Genomic DNA, 27,955 nt, shown 5'->3' with positions numbered 1-27,955 from the left:
GGGCCCCAGGGGCTCCACGCGCGGCTCCCCACCCTGGCCGGACACACAGCCCTTGCCCTCGGCCTTGGACTTTCTCAGCTGTGCACTTTCCCCACGTCTAGAGACTTGGCGATGGGGAAGCCCGAGAGCCCGGTAGGGATGGTGGAGATTGCCGGCTGGTCGGGACAGAAGCGCCCGGGCCTCCTGGAGGGGGGGCTGCTGCTGCTGCTGCTGCTGCTGAGTGTCGCCCTGGTGGCCCTGGGCCTCCTCTACGCCGCCCGCGGCGGAGGTGAGTGAAGGCGCCCCCCGCCCACCCACCCCGATGCGCCCGTCTTGTCGACGGGGCAGGCGGGGGCCCAGGGTCCGCACCTGGCACTAACCTGCAGGGCGCCGGCGGCCCCTTCCAGAAGGCTCTGCCCAGGGCCGGCCGCCCCGGGCCGGTTCCGCAGGCTCCGCGCGGCCCCCTCCCCTCCCGCACTGCGGTCCGGCTGGCGGGTGGCGGGAGCCGCGCTCTTCCCCTGCGCTCACCTGTGTCTCACGGAGGCGGCTGCCGTCCTCCTTCTCCCCCGCCCTGCAGAAGTCGTGACCCCCAGACAGCCTCCCCTGGGTGCAAGACGGCGGGAGGGGTCAGACTGGGCTCCCGGGGGTGCAGCCGGGGCTGCTGTGCAAGGACACTCCTCTTCTGGTTCCCCCTCCGCGTGGATAGGGAGGGGCTGTCCCCGACTTGGGTGGGGGGCCTGGCGGGGGTGGGGCTCACGTGTCTGCACCTGGGCTGCACCCTGCTGCTCACAGGCGCCACCCCAGCCCGGATGTGGGTGCTGACCCCCCACCCCCACCCCCACCCCCAGGGCAGCGGGCACGGGACTCCGGAGAGGGGCTCACAGTAGGGCATCACGGCCTTTGTCACTAGACTGACACTGGCCTGGCCCTGGCCCCGTGCACCGCAGGGAACCAGCCATCCATTGCTAGACGAGGCTATTTTTCTGGGGACCAGAAGTGGGCGCAGCCTGTGGATGTGATGGGCGTCCCAGCCCAGCGCTGCTCCCAGCCTGTCCAGGCGCCCGGAGGGCCCCTGCCAGCTGCTCTGGTCTCTGGCCCCTCTGGGACCCCCGCCAGGGTGGGGGCACTGCCAGCTCCAGGGGCAGGGGGCAGGGGAGGAGCCTCTGGCTGCACAGAGAGCCCTGGGGAGCCCAGACCTCGAGGAGCCTAGTTTGGGGCTCGCTGGGCTGGAAACACCTGATTCAGAGGCTTCCGGAGGACGGGACTGTCCCCCCGGCCCCCACCCCCCAGCTGATCTCGACCTCAGTCCCTTCGAGTCCGCGGAAGAATTTACGTGCAGTGTTACTGTGTATTTCTCAGTGCTTTCTCATTTCCACGACGATTTTTTCTTGGATTCCTGAGTTATTTCGAAATTTTTTTTTTCTTTTTAATTTCCAGATGCACGGAGATTTGACCAGTTACCTTTTCTCATTGGCTTCTCACTTAACTGCATTGTGGTCAGAAATCAGGGTTTACGCGGCGCTGATTCTTGGGTGTTTGCTGAGGCTCGCTTTGGGACTGCCACGTGGTCAGTTTTGCAAACAATCCACGCGTGTTCGTGGAAGACACCCAATCACTAACTGTTAGATGAAATTGGCAGTACAGATATATCCACACCAGTCGAATCTTCTATATATTTGGGTTTTTTTTTTTTTAATTTTCTTGTGTGAAATCTTGCACTAGGGAACCGCCAGTTTTCCTCGTATTTATGCCAAATATTAATTTGCCGATTTTAAGGCTACGTTATCATGTGAAGACAAGGTTAGAAATGGTGTCTTCACACAGCCGATCATTGCACAGTGACACCTTCTATCTTAATATCTTTTGCCTAAAGTTCTGTTCTGTGCGATGTGAATATAACCACTCGGCCCGTTTTCTTCCATTCTTTCTCTGTCAGACCTCTTGTGTCTTTCGCCTTCGATGTGTCTCTTGCAACCGTACGAATCTGGATTGGATTGGGGACTTTGTCTCTTACCCGGAGAATTCAGTCTTACTGGCCTTCGTTATGGTTGCCGTCCGCCTTCTTTTGGGTGGCTCTGGTACTTTTTCCTCCTCTATTTTCCCTCAGCTAGCTTGCAGGTTTTCGATCACTGTCCATTTAGGGGTTCTCGTTGATTTTTTGTTTGAACAGTTGTTTTAAAAGTTATGGATGGGGCCCTGGGTGGCTCAGTCGGTTGAGCGTCCGACTTCAGCTCAGGTCATGATCTCGCAGTCCGTGAGTTCGAGCCCCATGTCTGGCTCTGGGCTGATGGCTCAGAGCTTGGAGCCTGCTTCTGATTCTGTGTCTCCCTCTCTCTCGGCCCCTCCCCCGCTCATGCTCTGTCTCTCTCAAAATTAAATAAACATTTTTTAAAAAATGACATTTCTAAATCTGCAAGTTCTGTTCCCAACCTCTCTGATCTTTCCTCCAAAGAATTTTTCAATGCAGCTCAAGGAGCTACACCTGCGGTCTCCTGCACGAAAAGGTCCTTCGGACGGTTTGTAAACTGAGGCGCAGCTGGCTCACTCCGCCTGGCCTCAGGTTCCGCTCCTTCAACGAGAGGCCAGATCGCTGGGGTCCTGTTCGTGTCGAGGAAAGCCAAAGAATCCGTCATTCTGCGTTCCACGTATATCAATTATTAGGTGGTTATGAGGCGTGGTAATACGGGTTGAGCCTGCACAAATATAAGGTATACAGTTATCTTTCCAGAATCCCATGGATCCCGGGTCTGGGGGAGCCTTGCCAGGCTCGCTTACTTGTTTTTGTTGTAAGAAGAAAAGCCATTCCGGAGTTCTCCGTTCCTTTTTCTTTCCGGCTGGACCCGTTTTCCTCCTTCTTGGAGACCCTCCGTCAGGATTTATCCCAGGCAGGTGTGCTGGAAACGGACTTCCTCAGCTGCTGCTTCTCTGAAAAAGCCTTTCTTTCCTCTGCGCGTTGAAAGACTTTTATCTCTGAGCAGAGAATCCTCGGTTGACCGTTTGGTTTCTCCCTCAGTCACTCCGTTGCCTTCTGGCTCAGACGGCTGCTGCGGGAAAGGCCGCCATGACTCCCGTGTCTGCTGTTTCCGTCTGTAACGTTTCTCCTCTTTCTGTTGCCCTCGAGATTTTTCCCTCTGACCTCGGCTGCGGTGTGGCCGGGGGAAGCGCGGGCGCGGTTCAGTATTTTAGGAATCGTGCCGCGTGTGTTCTTTGGAATCTGGGGTTTTACTTTCTTCGACTCATCTTGGGAAACTCTCAGCCATTGTCTTTTCAAATATCTCTTCTGACCCCTTTCTCTCTCTCTCTCTCTCTCTCTCTCTCTCTCTGTCTCTTCTTCTCTTGACGGTTTGATGCTGTCCCACAATATTTGGATGGCCTGTTCAGTGTTTCTCACCCTTTTAGTCTTTGTGATGCGGATTAAAGAGTCTGACCCGAACTAGTCTCCACGTGCGCTGCGTCTTTCCTCGGCTGGATCCAATGTGCTGGGCAGCCAGTCAGGAAAAACCTCCACCTGTAATAATACGCTTTTTATTTCTGATATTTCCACACGACTCCTTTTTATAGTTTCTACCTCTTTGCTGAAATGTCGTATCTGTTCAAGCATGCCGTCCTCCTTTTTCATTAAATCCTTTAACGTATCACCCACAGTTGTGTTAAAGTTCAGCTCTGATGGTGCCAGCATCTGGGCACTCTCTGGATCTAGTTTTTTTTTTTTTAAGTTTTTTTTTTTAATGTTTATTTCCTATTGAAAGACAGTCAGAGCATGAGCAGGGGAGGGGCAGAGGGAGACACAGAATCCGAAGCAGCTCCAGGCTCCGAGCTGTCAGCACAGAGCCCGACGCGGGGCTCGACCCCACGAACCGCGAGATCGTGACCTGAGCCGAAATCAAGAGTCGGGCGTTCAACCAGCCGAGCCCCGCAGGCGCCCCTCTGTGAATCGAGTTCAGCCGATTATTTGGTAGCAGCGGACCGCTCGACCGCTTTTCTGGCTTTTGCCTGTGTGTGTCTCACGCACCTTCGCCGAATCCTGAATGCCACGTGGGGAAGAGGAGAGACCGAGGCACATCGTGTTTGTGGCTGGAAACGGGGACATGTGTCCTGCCAGTCTGTTGGTGTGTGGGCTCGACGCATCTAGTCAGGAGTCACCCTCGGGGCGCCACGGATTCGAATTCCTCCAGCAACCGGCTGGCTGCCGTTACCTCCCGTTTTCCCCTCGGCCCTGCCTCAGCCTCACCGGCAGCGGCCCCCGGATGCCCGTGACACAGAGGGGCCTCTCTCCGCGCCCCAGTCCCTCCACAAAGGGTAGGTGGTCAGTGCTCGGCTCGCGCCGGGGGGCACGCGATCCCTGATGCACCGGCCACGTCTGGTCTCCAGCCGCCCTGGACCGGAGCATCCCTGTGCTGGTCGCCTCGTCCACCAAATTTTGCTCCACGCCTGAGTTTCCCGCCCTTGCTCTAGAGGCAGCAGACGTCAGCTTGATGTCATGCTAAGATCCTGGGGCCACAGGGGGCTCCTGTCCCTGTCCCACGGGCAGAGGACTTTTGGTTCTGACCCTCCTCCCGACCGGTGGGCTTTTGCCTGACCCCTGGAGGTGCGAGCTTTACTGCCTTTTCCCCAGCGGCTCAGGCCCTTGCTCCCGACGAGAGGAAGGCGCGGGCAAGCAGGGGAACCTGGTGCGTGTGCCTCAGCGGAAGCGGATGACGTCTGGCCTGGGCCCCGGAGGGGGCTCTCTCTGGCCTTCTGATGGCTGCCCCCAGTGTCTCTCGTCAGCACCTGCCGAAGACCCCCGGCTAGAACACGCGAGTGAGGCAGTGTTCCCTCCCGGCTGTTCCAAACCAGCGAGCCAACGCGCGGGTGGCCTCTAAGAACGCGCGAAGATTGCGCCTCCCTCCGTCCCTCCTACCCACTTGCGTGGTGACCAGTCTCGCTCCTGGGTCCCGTCAGAGGGCGGACGCTGTCGTCCCTCCTTGGAGGGGCTCCTCGCGCTCTGAAACTGTTTCCCGAGTTGCTCTCTGACCCCAGGCCCTAGACGGGGCTCTCGAGAAGCTGTGACGTCTGCAGACGATCTAGACTTCTCTTGTCGTGAGGACGGGCAGGGTACTGTCGTGGCTGCCGGCGTTCCAAGCAGGAAGCAGACCCCTCCTACCTCAGACGTGCGCGTGCCTGCTTAGCTAGTGAGGCGCTCAGCTGATGGACACCTCCGTTCTGCTTCCCGACACGCAAGGATTTAGAGCCGTTCGAGTCCCTCCCGTGCCGGCTCTGTGTGGTCGCGGGCGAGACTCGGTTCTCTCTCACCCTGGTCTCTCACGGAGGCAGCGTTAGTGAATACAGCCGGGCTCATTGGGCTCATCACACACCCCGCGAGCTTTCTTCGTCCTCCCGTCTCCCAGCTCAGGATGTCCTTTCGAAACCATCTTTCTTCTCTCCAAAGCACGTGCTTCCAGAACCTCCTATTCAAGGTGTGGGTTGCGGACCAGGGGGTGGCAGCCTCACCCGCCTCTTCTCAGGAGCTGGGCCCCACCCTGATGACTTCATTCAACCTTTATCACCTCCTCGGGCAGGCCCACCGGGAGCCAGGACCTTGGCCCGTGAACTGGGGTGAAGCCACGTTCGGTCCACGATAGGCCTCAACCTCTGTACTATGATGGACACTTGAGGCCCTTCTTGTGACCAGGCAAGTGTGGGGAGCACCGCGGTAACAATTTTTCCACGGTAGGGATGCCTGGGTGGCTCAGTCGGTTAAACATCCGACTCCCGGTTTTGGCTCAGGTCACGATCCCAGGGTTATAGGATCGAGCCCTGCGTTGGGCTCCATGTTGAGCTTGGAGCCTGCTTGTGACTCTCTCTCTCTCTCTCTCTCTCTCTCTCTCAGTCTCTCTCTCCCTCCCCCCACCTTTGCCCATCCTTCAGTGGTAGTTTGATGAGACAAATCTGGACCCCGTTCTCCCTCGATGGCTTAAAGATTTAGTCTCGCGGTCTCCTGGCTTCTGCAGCCGCTGTGCAGAAATCTGGGCCCGTCTAACTGTGGTTCTTTGTCGGGTGAACGTTCTTTCCCTCCGAGCTGTGTTTCCTTTGTCTCTGGTATCTTCTCACTTTTACCATGAGGTATCTGGCTGCGAACATTTGTTTTGTTTATTCTGCTTTGGGTAGGTCGTGATTCCCGGATCTCCGCATCAATACCGTGTATTCGTTGTGGGAAGTCGTGCACTATCTTTCTGAACGCTGTGTCTCCCTCACGACCTCTCTTCTCCCGCTCTAAAACTCTGATTATGCGTGTCCTCAGTCCTCCTCGCTCTATCCTCCAAGTGTCTCTGGGAAGGTTCCGTCTCTGACTTTGTCCTGCCTCCTGGGTAGATTCTTTTGGGCTATATTCCAACTCACTAACCCTCTCTTCACCTGTGTTAGATCTGCAGAAATTCTCCCCCAAATGGCCTGCAATAACTCGGAATACATCCCCTTTAGGACGCTGCCTTCCCTCGGGTGTGAATTAAAATGTTGGCTGCATTTTGCAGAATGTTGATTCTCCAAAAATGTATCTGAATATGCCTGTACCTGCAGTGCAGTAAAGATTCCATGGAACCCCGGAATTTGTGACATGTTGTCACTTAGGTTTCAATTAGCAAAATAAACAGTGCAGCCCGGAGGGAAACATCCAGAAATGTGATCTTGGCAACCACGTTCTTTCGTGTGTCTAGAATTTACAATTTATTCTTTCACTCACTGATTCTTTTTACATGTTTCTTGCCCTTGTTTTTAGTGTTTTCTTTTACTTCTCCAAACATACTCGGATTCGTTTCTGCATCAGCCGGGTTATTGCTTCCTCACAAACTGCCCTGGTGCTCGGGGGTTAAAGTAACGTTCATCTGTTGGGACGCACACACAGGCGCACAGCCACGGCCAAGTCGGCCCGCCCAGGCTGGACTCTGTTCAGCCCCCCCTCCAGGGGGTCCTCGCACCCCCTACGAGGACCAGCAGGCGGGCCTGGGCAGAGTGGAGGAGGACGGCTTGAAGCCCCCAGGCCCCCTGGGGCCTGGGCTCAGGACCGGAGTGGGCATCCTTTCCACCACATTCTGTTGGCCCAGGCAAGCCACGGGGCCAGCCCACAGACGAGAGGGAGAAAACGTCCTCCGGCAACAGCATGGGGGCAGAGAGGAGTCGAGATTGGGGGCCCGTGATGCCCCAGACATTTGGGATCGGAGAGTGCCAGAACACAAAATCCTCGGGGTTCACGGTTCTGCCATGTGCTGGTCACACCCGTGGAAGCTTCTCGCCGTGTTGGAGCGAATCCGTGCTCGCACTGGCTTTACCTGTGGGGACCCTGTGTCTCTTGGCCGAGAAGTTTCCCTCCAGAGAAGGCTTGTTGTTTGTTTCCATCAGGCACCTGGGGAGGCCGCCTGCTTAAAACGCACGTCTCAGCTTGAGGTTTCCTTGGCCACACGGTCAAGCTCGTACGCGCACCTGCCTGACGACCAGCCCGTGCTCATTCTCCAGGGAGGAAGGTTGTTTTCCACCCTCTGAGATTTCTGTGGCCTTTTTTTTCCAGAGAGAGAGAGACGCAGGACGTGGTGACAGACAGAGAGAGGGAATATAAATCATTCAAATCAAGGCCAACCTGTATTATTTTTTTTAACGTTTATTTTGTGAGGGCGAGAGGGTGGGGGAGGGGCAGAGAGAGAGGCAGGAGGAGGACAGAGGATCTGGAACAGGCTCTGTGCTCTCAGCACAGATGCGGGGCTCGAACTCACGAGCCGCGAGATCATGACGTGAGCCGAAGTCGGACGCTTAACCGACCGAGCCACCCAGGCGCCCCATTTGCCAATGACTGTTAAGTAGGTCTACACTTTCTCCAGATTTCCTCTGTTCCTCCCTCATGTCCTGTTCTGTCCCAGGATCCTACGGGATGCCACGGAGCAGTATTCATCAAATCTCCGTAGGCGACTCTCGGCTGTGATGGTTTCTCAGACTTCCCTTGTTTTTATGATCTGGACAGTTTTGAGGTGTCCTGGCCCCATATTTTGTAGAACGTCTCTCAGGCGGGACTTGTCACATGTTTTTCTCATGGTTGGATGTGTTTTGGGGAGGAAGGCCCGTAAACGAAGGGTACGTACTTATAATGACTCGTCACTGTCGTTGACCGTGACCACGTGGCTCCGGCATATAACGTTCGTGGGCTTTCTCTACCATAAAGTTACCTTTCCCCTCGCTTTCCATACTGTCCCCTTGGAAAGGAAGCCACCGTGGACAGCTCACGCCCAAGGGGCGGGGGGAGTTGGAATCCACATCTCTCCGGGCAGAGCACCTCCGTAAAAGATTTGGAGTTCTTCTCTATGGGGGTTTTTTCTATTTCCCCCATTTATGTATTTACTCGGTGATGTATTTATGTCGGCATGGACTCGTGGATGTGAATTTTATACTTTGGACTAGGACCCAGAACTAGTTTATTGTGTTCAAATCGCCCCAGCTTTGACCTTGGGGGCTCTGTCGTGGCTTTGGTGCCCCTCTGACAATCCCCCGTCACTGTGGCTTTGGGACTCTGGAGGGGAGGGGAGCACTTCCTTCCCTTCTAGCCTTGTGAGTTGTTCCAGGCCCGTCTTGTATGTTTTCTGCCCCCGTTAGAGAACCCAGCGTTTCTCCAAGGACCCCTGGCTCCCTTCACGGGGCGACGGTGTCAGAAGCCACGCTCGGGTTCCTAGATGTGAGCATTGCTGGCGGGTCATTGCTTCCGGCCGCTCTCAGCCGAGGGCGTGCTCAGCCCCGTGTGTGCACCGTCTGTGTCTATGTCGGGCTAAATACGAGCTTCCTTCCAGCCCCCTGCCCTTGCCGACCTGCCCTCCCCCTGCAGCGGTGAGGAGTCTGGACTCCCGCCCTCCCCTGCTTACTTAATCCCAATCGTGGTCTCAGAACTGCCAACCTGCATTCCCGTGGGGACCAATTTCACCGACTACACTGCCGCGCCGACGGTCAGCTCCTTTTGCCTTTTTTGGTTTGTTTATTTTTGAGAGAGAGACAAAGCACAAGCTAGGGAGGGTCAGAGAGAGAGGGAGACGCAGAATCCGAAGCAGGCTCCAGGCTCCGAGCTGTCGGCACAGAGCCCGACACGGGGCTCCACCCCCACGAACCACGAGATCGTGACCTGAGCCGAAGTGGGACGCTTCACCGACTGAGCCACCCAGGCGCCCCTCGCTTATTTCTTTTCATTGCTTCATAATAATTCCACCATGTGGCTGTAATACGGTTTATTTCTTCGTGGCTCTGTGGCGGGACACCATGGTTGCAGAACCACAAACAAAAACACCCACCGCACCTGCTATAAAATTCACAGTCCGGCGTCCGTGTGGACGTGGGCTTTCCAACCACCTGGGGAAACACGCAGGAGTGGAATTGCGGGGTCGCCTTGTAAGGCCGAGTTTGGCTCTGTACGAAGTTGCCAAGCCGGCTTTCGAGGTGGCTGCCCCACCGGGGGTTCTGTGGGCTCTCCTCTGCTCTGTTCTGTGTGTTTTGTGTCTCTCCCCTGTGCGTTGGCCTGGATAACGTCCGTTGACACAGATTCCTTCCAGTGCAGACTCAGCTTGTCGTGAAGCCCGCAGAACAGATTCTTCGCTTCTGTTCTTTCCGACCGTGTCCGTGTATTTGGCGATGCGCACCACGTATCTGTCGACACGTTTCCCGTCTTTTGTACCAGATCCTTTAATCTCGTGATCCTCATCGCTGAAGACTCTGTCCCCTAACTCTGACAGCTGGTCCCCGGGTCCACTTCTTTGGACTCTGTTGGGTTTTTCTCGATGATGGGCCACGTTTGCCTGTATCTTCACGCACGGGGATTTCTCGCCGCTTTCCTGCCCCGCCCGTGCCCTCGGGGAGGCCCCGGAACAAGGACCTGGCCCGTGGGGGAGTGGTGTGGGACCCCGTCCCTCGCACCAGCCCTAGTGCTGGCGGCCTTACTGGCTCCTCCAGCCCGAAGCCCCCTTTGTGCAAGACCACCTTCCCCGCGCCGTGGCTCCCAAGGCGGTCATAGGTCCCTGTTGTCCAGGGAGGGCGCATGCCTTTCTGGAATTTGGTTCTGCGGGTTTCCTGTCCGCAGCTCTCGGGTGGGTGTTTACAGACTCCCGAGACTCCTTCTCCCGGCCGGGGAGGGAACCACGGTCGCTTTCAACTTTCCGCGTCCTCATCAGAAGCAAAAATCCCTTCTCCTCCTCGTCATGTCTTTGGCCGGAGCTCAGATGGCCTTGTCCACTGTCACTGAGTGTCACTGAGGGCGTGGCCCTTTGGGGTCCGAGGTCCGGCTCTTGTCCCAAGGGTCTGGGTTAACGACCCTGACAGACCCCCTGGGGCAGCCATGCCTTCGTGCCCTCTCGCCACTGCATTTTTGCTTCTGATCGGCATCGCTGTCCTGTCCCCACGGGCCGGGGCTCCCTGAGGCAGGGCCCATGCCGGACTCGTATCTGAACGCTCAGGGCCCGGCACCGGGGCAGGCTTGTCACAGTCGGCAAAGGTCGGACTCATGGGTGCACAAACGGTGGGCACAAAGAGCGGCAGCCACAGGTGGGGGGAGAAACGCCCCCAACCCCACACTTCATAAGCGGGTCTTCCCACGGCCAGGGCCCCAGGGAGCCCCCAACACTCCGGGAGCTTTCTGCACCCTCTGCGGCCTCTGACCTGCGTGAGGTCCCTCTTTCCCGCCAGGTCTCCATGCGCCTCCGTAGTGGGGACACTCGGCCACAAGCCAGGTCTGTAGGGGGCCGGGCCCGGCAGGCCTCCTCCCTGCACCTCGCCCCTGCCCCACCCCCTTCTGGGCAGGGTCCCCACCCTCCCGGAAGCTCCCCATGCTGACCAGGTGATGCCCCTGCCCTGTGCAGCGGATGGATGCAGGGAAGGTGGCCAGTGAGTCAGTGAAAGCGGCCTCCCGTCCCCCTACACAAACCTATTGTTCCTGCCTCGGTTGGACCCCAGGAGCTGCCCACCTTGCGTGGGTGCGGCCCATGACCTTGAGATCAAAGAGGAAGGTCAAAGGAGACTTCCCTGAGGGGAAAGAATGCGGACTTCCGACTCAGGAGCCCTCTGGACCCTGGCAGATGGGGGTGGGTCTGGAGAGTGGGGGTGGGCGAGCCAGGGGAGCCCCCTCGCCTTCCCCCTCCCCTCCGAGGTAAGTTCCGCTGGGCTCCCTGGTGACCCGGCCTGGCTGTGCGGAGGCAGGCAGCCCCCCGGAGAGCCCTGGACCCCAGTGCTGCAGGGAAATGGCAAGGCTGCCCCCGGCAAGCCCCGAGGGGCCCCAGCAGGGGGAGGCAGGGGGCTGAGTGCTGTGTTTCTCTCCAGGGAAGCAGCCCCCGTCCTTTCCTAGCCGGCTGTGCTTCTCAGAGGACGAGAAGACCCTTGTAAAACGAAAACCCCGAGGTAGCTTTGCCTTCCCTTCCAAAACACGGCCCAAGCAGGTGGGCTGGAGACGGGGCCCCCGGTGGGTGGGGGTGCAGCAGGGGCGCGGGGCCCCGCCCAGGGCCCCCAGAGTCCCGCGGAAAGCCAGGGCAGCGGCAGGGACACAGCACCTGCTACACGCAGGGTGTTCCCTGCTCCCCGGCCTGGGGCGCCGTCCCTCAGACCAGGCAGGTGCACACCTATACAACCAGCTGGGGCCCGGCAGGGGGCTCAGGGGGGCAGCAGTGTGCAGAGACCAGCAGCACGGGCACCCTGCCTGGAGGAGGTGACCCTGACAGGGGCGAGAGCCGGCTGGCAGAGAGGCAGGAAGGCAGAACCACCAGCTTCAGTCCTGGGGACCCGGGGGCCCTGGGGGTCAGTGGAGGCAGAGGGTGCGTCCGTGGAAGAGGCTCCCGGGTTACGGAAGCGTTCAAGCCGGCGTGGGGCTCGCCCTCACGTAAGCCCCAGCCCTGGGCCACCTGGGGAGGACCCCAGGCTGGACTGCCCCCGGGGGCTGGGGGCGGTTTGAGGCCTGGCCCTGCCCGCCCCAGCAGACGCACCTCACCTGTGCCCCATCCCACTCTGCGTCCCCACTCGCTCACGCCGCGTCTTGCCCACAGCCCTCCAACGGCCCCAGGTGATGGGTGAAATCTGCACCACCCCTGGCTGCGTGATAGCAGGTAAGCCCCTTCCCCACACCTCCCAGAGCCCTGCCCCGGGGCGCAGGGCCTCCCAAGGCCAAGGGGAGCCGCCTCCGGACAGGGCATGGGGGCCGGTGGGCAGTCCCTGGCCCCGCCTGCAGGCGGGGTCTCTGCAGCGGGTGAGGAAAGCGGGTCTGCTCCCTCTTCCCAGGAAGAGGTCCCTGCGCCCACAAGGCCCCTGTGATGGGGAGGAAGGTAGTTCGGGGACAGGGGCTCTTTCCTGCAGTCACAGAGAGAAAGGTCACGTGAACATACAAGCTTCCTCCCACGAATTTGTCTAAAAATTGGGGACCACATGCTGCCATTCGCAGACTGAAAACAGTGAGAACGGCCTGAAGAAACATCAGGAAAAATCTCAGACCTGAGATTTTCCTGCCCACGCTGGGGTCGCGGACGAGCGTCCGTGGTCGGTGCTTCCCGCGAGGCCCCGGCCAAGTGGGACAGAGGGCGAGGGAGGGTCCCGGGCTGGGGGTTCCAAGTGGGGAGTCCAACTGAGAGCCTTCGGCCGGGGACCCCCGACCAGTGACGCGGCACATTCTGGTGCTGGGGTGACACCGTCTCCTCTAACAGCACACAGACTCCCTGTGGCGGCCCAGAGCACCCCCACCCCCACCCCCGCTGCAGACACTCTGACGAGTGAGGGGGCTCCAGGGGCAGCAGACCGCCTCCTGGGAGCCGGGCAGTCCTGGCCGTTGGCCCAGCGCCGGACCGTGGGTGTCCTGGCAGAGGTCACGGGATCCCAGGTCATGTGGCTAATAAGTCGTAGCCCTAGAATTTGAATTCCCGCTTCCGACCTCGCTGAGGCTCAGAGAGGGTGACTCACGCTGCCGAGGGCACACAGCCATGATGGAATGTCGAACGGTCCGCGGCCACCGCGACTGGGTCCCCCCTCTCCCTCCCCACCCCTGCGGGCGAGCAGCCGCCAGGATCCTCCGGAACATGGACCCGTCCGGGGAACCGTGTGACGACTTCTACCAGTACGCGTGCGGAGGCTGGCTGCAGCATCACGTGATCCCCGAGACCAACTCCCGGTACAGCGTCTTTGACGTCCTTCGAGACGAGCTGGAGATCATCCTCAAAGGTGAGAGCCGCCGTGACCTTGGGGGTGGAGCTGGGCAAGGCCGTACGTCTGCCCCACTCGAGGGTGGCCGTGGGGCCCGCAGAGAAGAAAGCCCCTGGAATAAAGGCCCCGCAGGGGCAGAGGGGCCTCCTCTCACTAAAGAGGGACGGGTGACACCGGGACCTTTGACCTGGCTCTCCCGGCGGCCGCCTCAGGCCTCTGTCCAGCCCCCTCCTCTGCCCACAGGAGTGCTGGAGAATTCCACCGCCAAGGACAGGCCAGCTGTGCAGAAAGCCAAGATGCTGTACCGCTCCTGCATGAACGAGAGTGAGTGGGGGGTCCGGGACCCCACAGTCCCCGCAGCAGTGCGTGGCAGCTGGACGCCACTCAGGACTCACGGCCACGGGGGCTGTGCCCCCACCTGGCCGCCGGGCCCAGGCTCCCCCGGGGGCGGGGACTTACTGCCAGCTGCCCGTGATTCTGTTTACACCCTGACCCCAGCCCGGGCCACACCGTCCGGGCAGAAGGACAATGCTGAGGGGCGCACCTGGAAGCCCCAGGGAAGGCGCACACGCGCGTGTGTCTGTGTGTCCGCGAGTGTCCACACGTGTACCCGGGTGCTGCTACGGGACTGCCCTGTGCTCCGGCTCCTAGGAATGGCTCCCCCACACCCCGCGCCCCTCTGGCCCGTCTCCCCTCGTGTCCCTGCCTGGGGGTCTGCAAGCCCAGCTTGGGGTGTCGGCTGCTCTGTGGGGAGCACCCCCCCTCCGCTTAGTACCGAGGGCTCATTGTTCTGTCCCCGCATCCGACTCCCCAGAGGAAGCCGCCAGCTTCTGGCTCGTGCCTCCCGAAACCCCGGCCCCCATCTGGGCTCGCCCGGAACCTTCCCTCTTTCCACCATGAGGCTCCCCCATGCCCCTGCCTCCCTGTGAGTCTCCGCCAAACCGAGTGACCCGGCGCCCTGCCACCGGACCCTCACCTTCACCTTACGTGTGACCCCAGTTCCCCAGCTCCCTGCCGGACCTCCGCCGCCCTGCCCAAGTTGTCCACGTCCAGTCCAGAGTGTTCGGCCGGCCACGGTCTGGCGCCCCCCACCCGTGCAGCACCCCCGGGCCGCAGGGCCTCCCTCGGCCTGGCTCCCCCACCAGCCGGTCGCCTGTCCCCCTGCCACGCCCCGTGTCCTGCCGGCGCGTCTGCTTCGGTCACCCCCCGGGGCCCCTCACACCTGCGTCCGTCTCTGCTCCTCCCGGGCCCTTCCCCGTCCCCGTCCCCGTGTGACGGGGGCCTGGCTGTGTGCCGGGCATGCAGCGTCCCCACGGGCCTGTGTGAAGGTGGGTGGCGGGGAGGCGAGTGACCCTCCTTCCCTCGCAGGCGTGATAGAAAAACGAGACTCGCAGCCCCTGCTGAACATCTTGGATCTGATGGGCGGCTGGCCGGTGGCCATGGACAAGTGGAACGAGAGCGTAGGTAAGGCCGGGGCCTGCGGCAGCCTCGCTCAGCACACAGGTGTCACCGCCCGGGGCTCCCTGGAGCCGAGCCCTCGCGGGCTCAGGCTGGCGAGTTCACACCCACTGCCGGTGGGCTCCCCAGCCCTGCAGAGGACGACCCTTCCAGGCCCCTGGGGGGGACTCACCTCCCAGACCCCGGGGCGTGCAGGCGGGGCACAGGGGCACCAGGTGCCCGGCAATCCCTGGCCCTGTTGTCCCGCAGCGGGTCCTCAGCGCCGGGGCCAAAAGGTGTGCTTGCCACCACGATGTCCCCCGAGCTCTGGGGCTTAGGGGGCTGGGGTCCACTGTCCGACGAGGGCCTGGCCTGGGACCCCCGGGAGCGCAGCCGGTCTCCAGCGTGAGGCGCTGACCCCCCAGGCCCCAAGTGGGAACTGGAGCAACAGCTGGCCCTGATGAACGCGCAGTTCAACAGGCGCGTCCTCATCGACCTGTTCATCTGGAACGACGACCAGAACTCCAGCCGGCACATCATCTACGTACGAGCCGCGCCGGGGGGCCGGGGTAGGCCGGGTCCCTGGTGCCTGGCTGGGGGCGCCCGCAGGGCCGTGGCCAGGGGGCGGGTGAGCCCCGGGGGCGTTCCCAGGGCCCTGCCCTTGTCCACGTCCCGCCCGGGGCGCCGGCTGCCGGGGGACCGGGTCCCAGTCAGAGGAGCCGCCCGTGTGCCGTCTGTCCGGGCCTCGGGCTCCAGGGCAGGAGAACTGACCTCAGAAAGCCACCGCCGGCCACAGCGAGCCCGCGCCACGCAGGGAGGGCGAGGGCGCCGTGAGGCCCTGCACGTGGCCCGGACCCCTTGGGTCACCTGGTCAGCGGACCCTGCAGCGCGTCCCCCGGGGCCCTCCGGCCGTCACTCGCAGAGCAGCGCCGGGGCGCGTCCCCCTTTCCGGGTGGAGCCCACGTTCCCGCTGGGCGCAGTTCGGGGGGCGTCGAGAGAGCTGCTGTCCTCCCCAGCCAGGCTGTGGGGACCCCGACTCGTTGCCCAGGGTCACACCCTCTGTGTCTCCAGATAGACCAGCCCACCTTGGGCATGCCGTCCCGAGAATACTATTTCGACGAAGGCAACAACCACAAGGTGAGTGGCCCCGGCCCCTCAGGCACTTTGCTGCCCCCCCTCCCCGGCAGCTTTAGGGCCCCCTTGCGGCCAGCCTGCCCACCCCGCCCCCCACGGCTAGCCTTTGTGAACGCCTGCGGGGCGCTGAGAGCTGCGGACAAGCTAAGCACAGCCTTCGTCCTCACCGTCGAAGGGACCGTCCCTAAACACCACGTGCCACGTATGGGGACAGGCTCAGCTGAGACGGTGGCCCCGAGGCCCACGCCCTTCACCCCCGTCTCACCAGTGAGGACTGTGGTCCACACTGCCGGTCTGCCGCGTAGGGCCCGTCGAGATCTGAACTCAGGCCACCTGAGCGCGGGGCTCTCGTAACCACTGCGTTCCTGGTCCAGGGAGGAGCGAGGCAAGGAGCAGACAGTGGCGAGCTGGGCCAGAGGGAAGAGCTGGGAGCCGGCTGTGGGAGGTGCAATTGTGAAATAGCCCTCGGCCAGGAAGCAGGATGGTGGGCCTCCTGGTGGAGGCGGGCTGTGAGCCGGGCCACGAAGGACGGTCCAGCCAAGGGCAGAGACGAGTGTGGCTGACAGAAGGAGCCGCGGGTGGGCTAGCGGAGCGGAGACAGCCAGGCCAAGGGCGTCGACCGGACTGACGCCGGAGGTGTGGCCTCTGCGGACCCTGCCTGGGAGGAAAGGCCCTCCCAGGATGAGGCGCAAAGAAGGCAGGTCCAGGAAGGGCATCGACCCTCCGGACCCAGTGCCTGACCCCCTGGCTGAGTCCAGCCTCACTAAGGGCAGCCCACCCTGGACCCTGGCATCTGACAGCCCTGGCCGGCCCCGGGGCCTTTACGGGGCACCCGCTAGGCGCCCAGCACTTTGTAGGCAAACCACGGAGACAGAACAGGTCTCTCCGTCCCGTGCAAGCCCAGGGACGTGGGGGATGGGGCGGAAGCCGTCGGGGCGTGACCTCAGCGTGCGGCCCCCACGCAGGTCCGGGGCAGCAGGCCACTCACGCGGAGCCCGCGGCCGCCGCACCGGCTTGTCTGCAAGTGCGAGTGGCGGCTGCGGCCCGGCCCGGGAGGGCGCGGACGGTCTGGAGCGCCCCGTCCCGCCGCCCGCCGGCCGAGGTTGGCCCCAGGAGCATCCCGGGGGCCCGCTTCGTGTCCTACGCCCACCCCCGCCCCCACAGAGAGCTCCCTGGGGGCCGCGGGGGCCGAGGCCGCCAGACCGAGTCCTGCCTCCCTCGGCCCAGGTGCGGGATGCATACCTGCAGTTCATGGTGTCGGTGGCCGCGATGCTGCGGGCGGACATGAACCTCCCCGAGAACGGCTACCTGGTGCGGGAGGACATGGCGCAGGTGCTGGAGCTCGAGACGCAGCTGGCAAACGTGAGGCCGCGGGGCGGGGGGGGGGGGGGGGGGGGGCGGCGGGGGGGGGGGCGGCGGGGGGGGAGGGGTCCCGGCCGCCCCGCCCCCGGTGTGACCCCCCCCCCCGCCCCCCCGGTGCAGGCCACGGCCCCGCAGGAGGAGAGGCATGACGTCACCACTCTGTACCACAGGATGGGCCTGGAGGAGCTCCAGAACAAGTTTGGCCTGAAGGCAAGTCCCCGCCCCCCGACGGGCCCCGGCCCCGCCCCCCGCCCGGCCCCGCCTCCGCGGGCCGAGCCGCAGAAACACGCCCACGCGCGCAGAGGTCACCCGGACAGGGACACTCTCCCCCTGGGACGGCAGGTGCAGGCGGGCCGTCCAGGCACGCGGGGCCACCCCATCTGTGAGGTGGATACCGCGAGGACCCCGCTTTCCTGGGCAGGAGACAAGCCGGGAGGGGTCGCCGACTCACCAGAGCGACCCTCGCCCAGGGCACTGCGCCCCTGGGGCCTGTTCTGAGCCACTGCCTGACCCGGCCCCGCCCCGCCAGACCCTCAGGCCCGCCCTCCCTGCTGGCCAGGCCTGACCGCAGGGGGCTGGGGAGGAGCAGCCCAGGCCAGACAGAGGGGAGCCGGGTTTTGCACCCCACCCAACCCCGAACTCAGGGGGCCGGTACCCTGAGCCGCAGACTTGTCCGGGGCCTCCCCTCAGGAGGGACAGAAATGCAGTGGTAGCCAGGCCAGCCTTACAACCGAAGCCCAAGTCGGGGCAGAGGGCAGGGGTGGGACAGGCACCACAGCTCCTAACTCCTGACCAGAAAACGCGAGGGTCCGGAGCCAGAGAACAAAGCAGGAGAACTCCGGAGACTCCTGCCCAGCGTTCATGGCACTTGGTGTTCCAGAAGGCTCTATGGCCCCTGGAGCCTGCCCTCTTCCTTGGCACCTGCTCCCAGTGGTGATCTGCTTCGACCCGCCCCTCAACACAACCCAACAGCTGCTCCCCCCCCACCCCCGCCACAGCGGGCACTGTGGGGGACGAGGCCCCCCTCTGGCTCGGGCTTCGGCAGCGAGCCAAGCGGGCAACCCCCGCCTCGTGTCTACACTGCAGCCCAGGCGGGGAGGCCTGCGTGCAGAGAGCAGGGAGGCGGTGGGACATCGCAGCCAGGAAGGGCTGATGCAGGAGAGAAGTCTCGGGAGGAGGGACCGTCTGGGGTGTGTGGTCCAAACAAAGGGGCAGCCGGTCCTGAGGCAGGGGCTGCAGGGTGACTGGAGTCAGACGAGGCACCGGCGGTGAAGGGGTGGACGATGCCAGGCCTCCAGGGCACGTGAGAGGGCCTGGGGCACAGACTTGACTCACACTGAGGACCAGGCGGTGAACGCTGGCAGGTGGAGACACTAGCCGACGTGGCGAGAGGGGTGGTTTCTGACCCACTTGGAAGATAGAGCCGGCAGGATCTGCAAACGTACTAACAGTGGGAAGAGGAGAGAGAGAAGAGAACGCCCACGGCCTGCAGGTGCCGTGCCGCGGAGATGGCGAAGAAGCTTGGGGGAACGTCCTAGAAGCCAGGCGTTGGGCTGTCTGCCGTAGGATGCGTTTATAACGCTTAGACTTGCCTCCGAGTGTGCACGTCCACACGGCCCGTCCCCAAGGCCCCCACCCCGACTTCTCCCTCCACAAGACGGGCCGTCGGACCCAGACAGTTCACTCACCTGCACTGGGTTGCCTTGTCCTACGTTTTGTAGGTGAGACAACTTCTCACCGTCGCTAAACCCCATCTCACCGGGCCAGCCGTGCTGACGGCCGCACAGTCAAGTTTGAGAACACAGCAGTTTGCGCCCCCGCTGCGCTCTTTTTTTTTTTTTTTTACATTTTATTTATTTTTGATAGAGCGAGACAGAGCACAAGTGGGGGAGGGGCAGAGAGAGACGGAGACACAGAATCCGAAGCAGGCTCCGGGCTCCGAGCCGTCAGCACAGAGCCCGATGCGGGTTTCGAACCCACGAGCTGTGAGATCACGACCTGAGCTGAAGTCGGACGCTCAACCGACTGAGCCCCCCGGGCGCCCCAAGCCCTTCGGTTTCTGACACTGGCACGAAAGGTCTTAGTGTGTGATGTATCTTCGGATTCTTTGTTGCGCCTGTGCAGAGGCTCTGACCTCGGACACGGCAGTTTTATTCCGCGCACGCACTCGTTCCAATACTCTACGTATCTGCAGTTCCTTTCAGGTTTTATGCACGTGAAATCAGGTCCTTTGTGAACGATAAGTTTTATTTCTTCCCTTCCAAACCCTTACTGATTTTCTGTCATGTACTTGTCTTGTTGAGCTAGCAGGGACCCTCAGTCACGACAGTAGATGTCCTGTTTCCTCCCTCAGTTTTGACGTTTGCTGTGGGCGGTTTTGTTTTCGGGGTTGCTGCTGCTGTATGTGGATTCCCCTCACCAGACTGTTGAATTTACCTTCTAGCTCTAGTCCGCTAGGACTTCTTGTCACGAACAGACGGCAAAGTTCATTAAACGCCTTTCTTCCTGCATCCATTGAAATTACGATGTGATCGGGGCGCCTGCGTGGCTTAGTCGGTTAAGCGTCCGACTTCAGCTCAGGTCGCGATCTCACGGTTCGTGGGTTCGGGCCCCGCGTCGGGCTCTGTGCTGACAGCTCGGAGCCTGGATCCTGCTTCGGATTCTGTGTCTCCCTCTCTCTCTGCCCCTCCCCTGACTTCGGCTCAGGTCTTGATCTCACAGTTCATGGGTTCAAGCCCCATGTCCGGCTCAGGGCTGACAGCTCGGAGCCTGGAGCCTGCTTCGGATTCTGTGTCTCTTTCTGTCTCTGTTCCTCCCCCACTCACGCTCTGTCTCTCTCTCTCTCAAAAATAAACATTAAAAAAATTTTTTTAATAAAAAAAATTAGGATGTGATTATCCTGCTTTATCTAGTTATCACCGTGAGTTACTTGATTCTATTTTCAAATTTTACACACCAAGCTTGAATTCTTGAACAAATCAAATTTGGCTGTGATGTATTATCCATATTATGTAGGTATGGATAAATCCTAATTGCTAATATTTTCCATAGGATTTTTTTTTGTCTATGATCATAAACAACACTAGCCTGTTACCTTCTTTCCTTGTAACATCCTTATTTGGGGATTCAAGTTTTTCTTGGCCTCATAAATCAGATTGAGAAGATTTTTCTCTTCCTCTCTCCTCTGGAAAGTTGAGTAGGACTGGCAGTATGTCTTCCACAAATGTCAAATAGCATCCACTGGAAAAGGCAGATGGTTCTAGAAATTTCCATGTGGGAATATTTCGAATGAAAGATCAATTTATTACCTATAAAACTATATTTCTACTGTTCTTATATTTATTAGATATATACTCTATAGGTCGTATTGCTAAACTCTTTTCAGGAATTTTTCCATCACGCTCAAGTTTTCAAATACGTTGGCATGATCTCTTTCCACAGTCTGTAGGCTCTGTGGTGATGTCACCCACCCTCACCCTGACTCTGATCATCTGTGCCTTCCCTCTGATTCCCCAGATATTCTCTGGTGGGGGCTGGGTTTCTTGGATGCCCTTGAGCTGTGTCTACCTACCTCTCTGTTCTCTCCCTCTTTCTCCGCACGCCCGCCTTCCCAGGGGTTTAACTGGACCCTCTTCATACAATCTGTGCTGTCCTCTGTCAAAATCAAACTGCTGCCAGATGAGGAAGTCGTGGTGTATGGCATCCCCTACCTCCGGAACCTTGAAGACATCATCGATGTCTACTCAGCCAGGTGAGGCCCCGGGAAGGTCCCCAGAGGCCTCGGCATCTCGGCCTCTGCACCCCCCCCCCACGTCTCCTCATGGGAGAGTACCCCAGGGAGCATCTTCTCTGGGCAGATAAATATTAGTGGCCGATAGAACATTAGTGAGAGATGCGAACCCTCCCTGGGACTTTTCGGGCATCTAGGAGCAGACAGGCTGTATCTGGAGGTTGTCCCAGAGGCTTTCTCCACCACCCTGCTTGGGGCGAGCACCTGTTCGTCACAGAAGCCGTTGACCAAGGGCCCACAAGCCCAATCCCCACTCTGGGCAAACTCCACGCGCCTGTCATATGCCCCGCCCTCTGCCTCCTGCCCACAGGACCATGCAGAACTACCTGGCCTGGCGCCTGGTGCTGGACCGCATTAGTAGCCTGAGCCAGCGATTCAAGGATGCGCGAGCTAACTACCGTAAGGTGAGTGGGGCCCCCCGCAGGTGGCTCCTACCCCTGGCCTGTCATTTGTTCACTTAGTTCATGGTGCTGGGCACCTGCTCTGGGCCAAACGCCAAGGTCCACGCCGGGGGCAGAGCCATGCAAGAGGCTGACAACGCCTGCCCTCTTGGGACAGTCGCCAAACCGGAGAGCCACTCTTTCAAAGCAACAAGTAGGACATGACAGGAAGGTATGGGACAGAGATGGCCTTTCTGTGAGGGTGACACTGGAGACCTCCAGGCAAGAATGACCCAGACACGAAGAGGCTGGGGGCAGATTCCCAAGGCAGGACACCCCCGGGCCACGTGCTGGGAAGGAAGGAGACGGGGTCGGGGAGAGAGGTGGGGGCCCGCAATCGTGGGACTGAGCCGAACGTGGATTCCACGTGCCTTGAGAGCCGCCAGGGTGTTCAGAGCGGGAACCACAGCCTAGTGTCCTGCTCGTGTGGTCATTCTGGCTGCTGGGGGTGGGGGTGCGGGCAGGGCAGAGGCAGGGGACCCACTGGGAAGGCCTGTGGTCATGGTGGCTGTTCCAAGGCCTCGATCAGAGGGGGCGTGGGGTCAGAGTGCAGACACACGTTGTCCGGGCGGGGTGACGGGTTGGACCAGGGCCTCAGGAGCAGACGCAAGTGTGGACAACAGACAGTTGAGGTACGAGCAGGGGGCTGAGGGGCAGGGGAGTCAGGCGGACCCCCAGGTTCTTCGCTAGAGAAATGGGACGGACAGAAGCCCTCCAGCACATCGGGAAAGTTGGGGCAAGTCGGGGCGTCTGCCTTGGCGGGTTGGGTGGAGACACTACTGGCCAAGCGTCTCCACTCTGGCGATGGGAAAACCCACTGGGGGCCGGAGAGCCGGTGGCTTACGGCTGAGCTGGATGTGGCCCCCAGGGCCCCCAGAGTCAACACCAGCCTGTGCTTCGGTGGGGGGCTGGAGTCCAAGAGGTCAGAGTCGGGCTGGCCAGCCAGGCCAGGGCGGCGAGAACAGGGGGCAAGGTGGCACTTGGGGGCTGAGCAGGGTCCTACCCCTGTCCCGGGGCAGAGGCCAGACTTCCAGCCCGGGTGGGGAGCCCTCCCCTGAAAAGCGCACACGCCGTCCTGCCCACGCCCACGGCCGGCACTCCCCGGGGAGGTCAGAGTTCATCGGTGCCCCGCTCTGGCCGCTGGGCGCTCGGGCTGAGGACAGGGAGGCAGCGGTGCGTGAATGGGTGCTCTACGCGGCAGGTGCTCTACGGCACGACCGTGGAGGAGGTGCGCTGGCGAGAATGTGTCGGCTACGTCAACAGCAACATGGAGAGCGCCGTGGGCTCCCTCTACGTCAGGGAGGCCTTTCCCAGAGACAGCAAGGATGCGGTGGGTGCCCTGTGCTCAGTCTGTCTGTGGCCCCTCCCCACAGGGACGCTGCCCGTGGTGGGTGGGGGCACGGGTCACAGCCCCCCTCCCCCACAGGGTGACTCCGGGCTCCCAGTGCCGGGACCCTGCTGGCCCCCCAACAGCCCGTGTGTGCCCAGGGGGTACCGGGGAGCACACGTTTGCCTGGTGCCCCGTCACATGGGGAGGCCAGAGGCCCCACCCCCAACCCTACAGGCCTGTCTGGGAAAGGCCTACAGGCCATACACGCTGTGAGTCCAGGGGCGGGCAGGCCCTAGGCTCACCCAGGAGAACGCCCAGCAGTCAGGACCCCTGTCCCGGAAGGGGGGGAGCATTCCACACCCCCAGCCCCAACATCACGGCAGGGACGAGGCTTTGGAATGGACCCCTGCAGAGACCCCAATGCTGGACACGCAGGACGAGAGCCATGTGTCCTCCCAGGTCAGAGAGCTCATTGACAAGGTGCGGGCGGTGTTCGTGGAGACCCTGGATGAGCTGGGCTGGATGGACGAGGCATCCAAGAAGAAGGCCCAGGAGAAGGTGCGCAGGTGGCTGGAGCCCCACGGTCAGGGCATCCTGCCTGGAGAGGGCAGCCCCAGCACGGGGACACAGGGCGACCGTCGTCGCACCCGCTTCAGAGATGAAGACACTGGGTCTGGGTGTGGCTTGCTCAGAGGCGGAACTAGAAGCCAAGTGTGGGAGACCCTCCCGGCACCCTTGCGAACGAGTAGGGGTGGCCTCGGAGCAAGCCCCCTCTGGGCCAGGATGTCAAGTGGAAACCGTCCCACTGCACCCGGCCCTCGCCCCATCTGACCCCTGGCTGGCTGTCGGACTGAGCCGGTCCTCACATGTCCCCATTAAACCTCCCCATGGCTTGCAAGGGGGGGGTCGAGTCCCTCAGCCCCTGGGCCACGCGGCAATGAGCGAGGGGCAGAGCCGGGGTTCCCACAGTGGGGCAGTCACCGACCGGCCCCAATGTCGTCCCTAGGCCATGAGTATCCGGGAGCAGATCGGGTACCCAGACTACATCCTGGAGGAGAGGAACAAGCACCTGGACGAGGAGTATTCCAACGTGCGCCCCACCCCCGGCCAAGGGGGCCCCGAGAACTTCACCTGCCCCCTCACCCCCGACCCGATCCGCCCCTGAACCAGCCCTGTGAACCACAAGCCTTCAATTTCCTGGCAGGTGGTGCCGTCTCGGCCACCTCGCTGGGTGGGCAGCTCTCCAGAGTTCCCCCTGTTACAGATGGGGAAACTGAGGTCGGGAGGGAGAAGGAATGTGCTCAGTGGCACGAAGGCCCAGAGCCAGCACCGGCCCCCCAACCCCACCACCCGCACCCACCGCCCGTCGGCCTCGTGCAGGACTGCCCGGCCAGTCCCAAGGCCGGTCCCCAGCCACTGCCGACCCCCCTGCCTGCACACCCGGCAGTGACCACCCCTGTCCCGTAGCTGAACTTCTCGGAGGACCAGTACTTTGAAAATGGTCTTCAGAACCTCAAGGCTGGTGCCCAGCGGAGCCTCAAGAAGCTTCGGGAGAAAGTGGACCAGAACCTGTGAGTGGCGGCACGCGGGAACCAGCGGGCCGGGAAGGGCGGCCGGGGTCTGACCCGGAGCCCCGGGTTCAGGGAGGATTCAGATCTGTGGATTGCCCAGACCCGGCCCTGGCTGCGGGCAATGCTGGTCTCGTGGCACGGCCACTGTGATGGGGGCCCTAAGGGTGGGGGCTCTGGTCAGCCGGGAGGGGACCTGGAGGAAAGGGTCCAGGAGACGGGCTCCAAGTGACCGGCCCGTCTATCACAGCTGGATCATCGGGGCGGCCGTGGTTAATGCATTCTACTCCCCAAACCGAAACCAGATAGGTATGTGTGACCCCTCCATGACTGAGCCCAGCCCTCCGGTGCCAGAGAAGAACCCTCCCCTCCCTCCTGGGGGGCACCTCCAGCCTCTTCTCGGGAGGAGAGACCCTCTCCCCACCTGTAGGGACTTCACCCCTCTCCCCACCTGCTGGGAAGTTCCTCACCTTTGTCTGAGTGGTAGGGCCGGGTTTAGAGACTGGGGAGCAGACCCCAGTCCCGAGGGCAGCAGAGAATGAGGGGGGGCGGGAGAGCTTGGGTCTGCCGCATGCTGGCCCCGGCCTCTCACCTCCGGGCCCTGTATTCTCCGGTCTGTAACGTGAGGGGCGGAGGGGGGGGTCACAGCCCTGCCCCCCCGGGCCGTGTGGTTTGATGCAGGAGCCCCAGGGGTGCCTGCCCGGGGCCTGGCCCGTGGGAGGGTTGTTCACGGACATGTCTCCACCCCCGTCTCCGGGCAGTATTCCCCGCTGGGATCCTGCAGCCCCCCTTCTTCAGCAAGGAGCAGCCACAGGCCTTGAACTTCGGGGGCATTGGGATGGTGATCGGGCATGAGATCACTCACGGCTTTGACGACAACGGTAGGGTAGCTGCGTGGGGGGTGGTCAGAGCTACACGGCCTCCTCCCCTCTCCACTGAGCAGCAGTCCCGGGAGGGGACCAGGGGACAGGGGGCCTTGGAGCTGTCCATCCAACCCCTTCACGATTTAGGTGGGGACACTGACACCCAGGCAGACAGGACTTGCTGGGTTCCCAGGGGAGCTATGGTGGCAGAGAGGTCTTGAATGGCAGGCTCGGCCCCCGTCCGGCACCCTTGCTCTGGGCAGAGACATGGAGAAGAGAGTGTGAGGGCTCGCGGGCCAGATCCTGACTCCACCTAACGGGCCGCTCTTCCCTGGGCCCGTGAACCGGCGATAGTGACACTACCCCGGGCATTTCTGAAGCTCCAGGTCCTGGCCTGGCATCACCCCAGGGCAGCCAGCCTCCTCCAGCCCAGAGATGTGCTGACCCGACGTCCCCACCTCCCACCCCGGGGTGCGGCCCCTGCCTGCTCTAGTGGCCTGTGACCACGCACGGGGGCCCCGGCTGGCTTTCCCACAGGGCTTGACCATCAGGACCTTCTGAGGGCAGCCTCGTGGCCCCCAGGACCACGTGCTCCCCTTACCTGGGGCTCACAGAGTTTGGACATCACGGCGAGGGGCATTAAGCCACGGTGCCCCCGGGCCCCGAAACCCCAGGCTCTGACCTCGGGGGTGGGATGGTAGGCCACCAGAGCCCCCTCCCGGGCCTCAGCAGCCCGATGCCCTTGTGCCAACCCTTCAGGGGCCCGTCCCCTGCCCCCATGAGCTCTAGATACTGGGGCTTCTGGGAGGACGTGCCGGTGAGGCTGGCACTGGGCAGGCAGGGCCATGAAGGCAGCCCCCTCTGCCCGCCAGGCCGGAACTTCGACAAGAACGGCAACATGCTCGATTGGTGGACCAACTTCTCAGCACAGCACTTCCAGGAGCAGTCAGAGTGCATGGTCCACCAGTACGGGAACTACTCCTGGGACCTGGCCGACCACCAAAACGTGAGCAGGCCATCAGCAGCGCCGCCACCGCCGGGGACCGGCTCCCCAGCCCTGGCCCCCGGGGGGTGCAGGGGAGCCCGGCCGCCCTACCGTCCCGCGTCCTGTGTGCAGGTGAACGGGTTCAGCACCCTCGGGGAAAACATCGCTGACAACGGAGGAGTGCGGCAGGCATATAAGGTGGGTCTAAGCAGGGGCCCCTCAAGGGCGCAGGGGAACAGGTGCCTGGGTGAGGCAGAGACCGTGCCCTGCGCAGGCCGAGGCACCCCCGGAACCCTTCTCCATCTGTCCCGGAAAGCAGCTGTGCCCTGGGGGAGCCAGCCTGGCTGCGGGTGAATGGGCACCTGGCTGTGCTGCCCACATTTTACCCTGACCTTACCGGAGCCTTCGGACCCCAGGGGAGCCACTGACTCTCCCCCGGTAAGATAGTGGCGCTCACGTCCCCACCAGCCGTGGCATCGTCCCTGCACCTGCAGCCTGAGGCACCGGGCCTCGGAGCTCCTTCTAGGTGGGCGCTGCGTGGCAGCCTGAGCAGGGATCCTCCCCCCCCACCACCCCCCCGCCCCGGCCCCAGGGCCAGGGCCCAGCCGCTGTAGCACGGAGATGAGTACCAGGCCGTCAGGGCAGGAGCGCCGTCCCTGGGGTGCTCGAAGGGCCATCAGGTGCTGAGGCAGGACCGTGGAGCCAGACCTCCATTCTGCCCGGACCCCAGGCCGGTGCTGACCCCAGGAGCAAGGACAGGCCCGGGCCCAGCACCTGTTTGGCGTCTGCAGGCTTACCTAAAGTGGATGGCAGACGGTGGCAAGGACAAGCAGCTGCCAGGACTGGAACTGACCTACGACCAGCTTTTCTTCGTCAACTATGCCCAGGTAGGAGCCACAGTCCCCACCCTGCCTGCCGCCTCAGCAGCTGGGCACCGGTTGCCCACCAGGTTTTCGGAAGGCCTCCACTGAGGGGTACTTCCAGGGCCACGCTGAGAGGGCAGGCCGGGCAGAAGCAGACTTGCCAGCCTGGAAGGCTTCCTGGAGGAAAAGGAAGCAGAGGATTGGAGCTGGGGGGCTTCAGGTGTAGCTGGGCCAGTTGGGGAGGGGAGGCTGGCTTCCCTCCCCCACCCAAGAAGGGATGGCCTGGGACAGGACAGGCGGGACTCCCTTGTGCCTAGAAAGAAGTGAGAGCACACGCCTGTCCCTGCCCCCCTAGGCCCACCCCACCCCCGCCTGGATGCTCTCAGGGACCCCCTGATTCCTGCGTCCCATCCCCCCAGGCCCGCCCCTCCCCCCCCACAGCCACGCCCCTCACGCCCCCACAGGTGTGGTGCGGGTCTTACCGGCCTGAGTTCGCCATACAGTCTATCAAGACCGACGTCCACAGCCCCCTGAAGTACAGGCGAGTAGCCCCCTGCATCCGTGCGCGCCACCCCCATCCCGCCCCCCGCCCCCGCCCCCCAGCGCCCACCCCCGGGGCCCAGGCCACCTGGCTCAGGCCCCTGGCCGCCCGCAGGGTGCTGGGCTCGCTGCAGAACCTGGCGGCTTTCGCGGACGCCTTCCACTGTGCCCAGGGCACCCCCATGCACCCGCGGGAGCGATGCCGCGTCTGGTAGCCGTCGCCGGTCGCACTGTGGCCACGCCCACCCGCCGCGGGAAGCCAGGTGGCCCTCGGACGTGCAGCTGGAGCCGCGGGCAAGGCCAACGTGCACACGCGGCCGGCCCCGCGCGGGCCTGGAGCGCAGCCGCGGCCCCAGCACCCAGGGCAAGCGGTGACTGCCCGGCGCCCTCCGTGCCTGCGGTGAGGGGCACGGTGCCCCAGCCCTGTAGACACGTTTACCTGTCCGCACCCTCTCCAAACATCCCAGTCAGCTGTCCATGAGCTTCAGACTTGA

General features: G+C 62.2%; 1 protein-coding gene across 1 annotated transcript; it reads left to right on the top strand.

Annotated features, from left to right (window-relative positions):
* The first annotated feature begins 15 nt into the window (after positions 1 to 15).
* MMEL1 (membrane metalloendopeptidase like 1) lies at positions 16 to 27,676 on the top strand. Its single transcript, XM_032594128.1, has 23 exons — positions 16 to 268; positions 11,290 to 11,367; positions 12,006 to 12,065; positions 13,006 to 13,167; positions 13,393 to 13,473; positions 14,518 to 14,613; positions 15,012 to 15,130; positions 15,658 to 15,723; positions 16,948 to 17,082; positions 17,203 to 17,292; positions 20,697 to 20,833; positions 21,183 to 21,276; positions 22,514 to 22,642; positions 23,102 to 23,200; positions 23,649 to 23,732; positions 24,110 to 24,213; positions 24,461 to 24,519; positions 24,972 to 25,091; positions 25,946 to 26,079; positions 26,191 to 26,256; positions 26,850 to 26,945; positions 27,386 to 27,462; positions 27,577 to 27,676. Exons 1-23 carry the CDS (start codon positions 112 to 114, stop codon positions 27,674 to 27,676), a joined length of 2,343 nt encoding a protein of 780 aa, XP_032450019.1. The 5' UTR covers positions 16 to 111.
* The last annotated feature ends 279 nt before the right edge of the window (positions 27,677 to 27,955 follow it).

Source organism: Lynx canadensis, chromosome C1 (genome assembly GCF_007474595.2).
Source record: "Lynx canadensis isolate LIC74 chromosome C1, mLynCan4.pri.v2, whole genome shotgun sequence".
Classification (NCBI taxonomy): Eukaryota; Metazoa; Chordata; class Mammalia; order Carnivora; family Felidae; genus Lynx; species Lynx canadensis.
The sequence above is the reverse complement of the archived record's forward strand: the minus strand, read 5'-3'. Positions and strand labels throughout refer to the sequence as shown.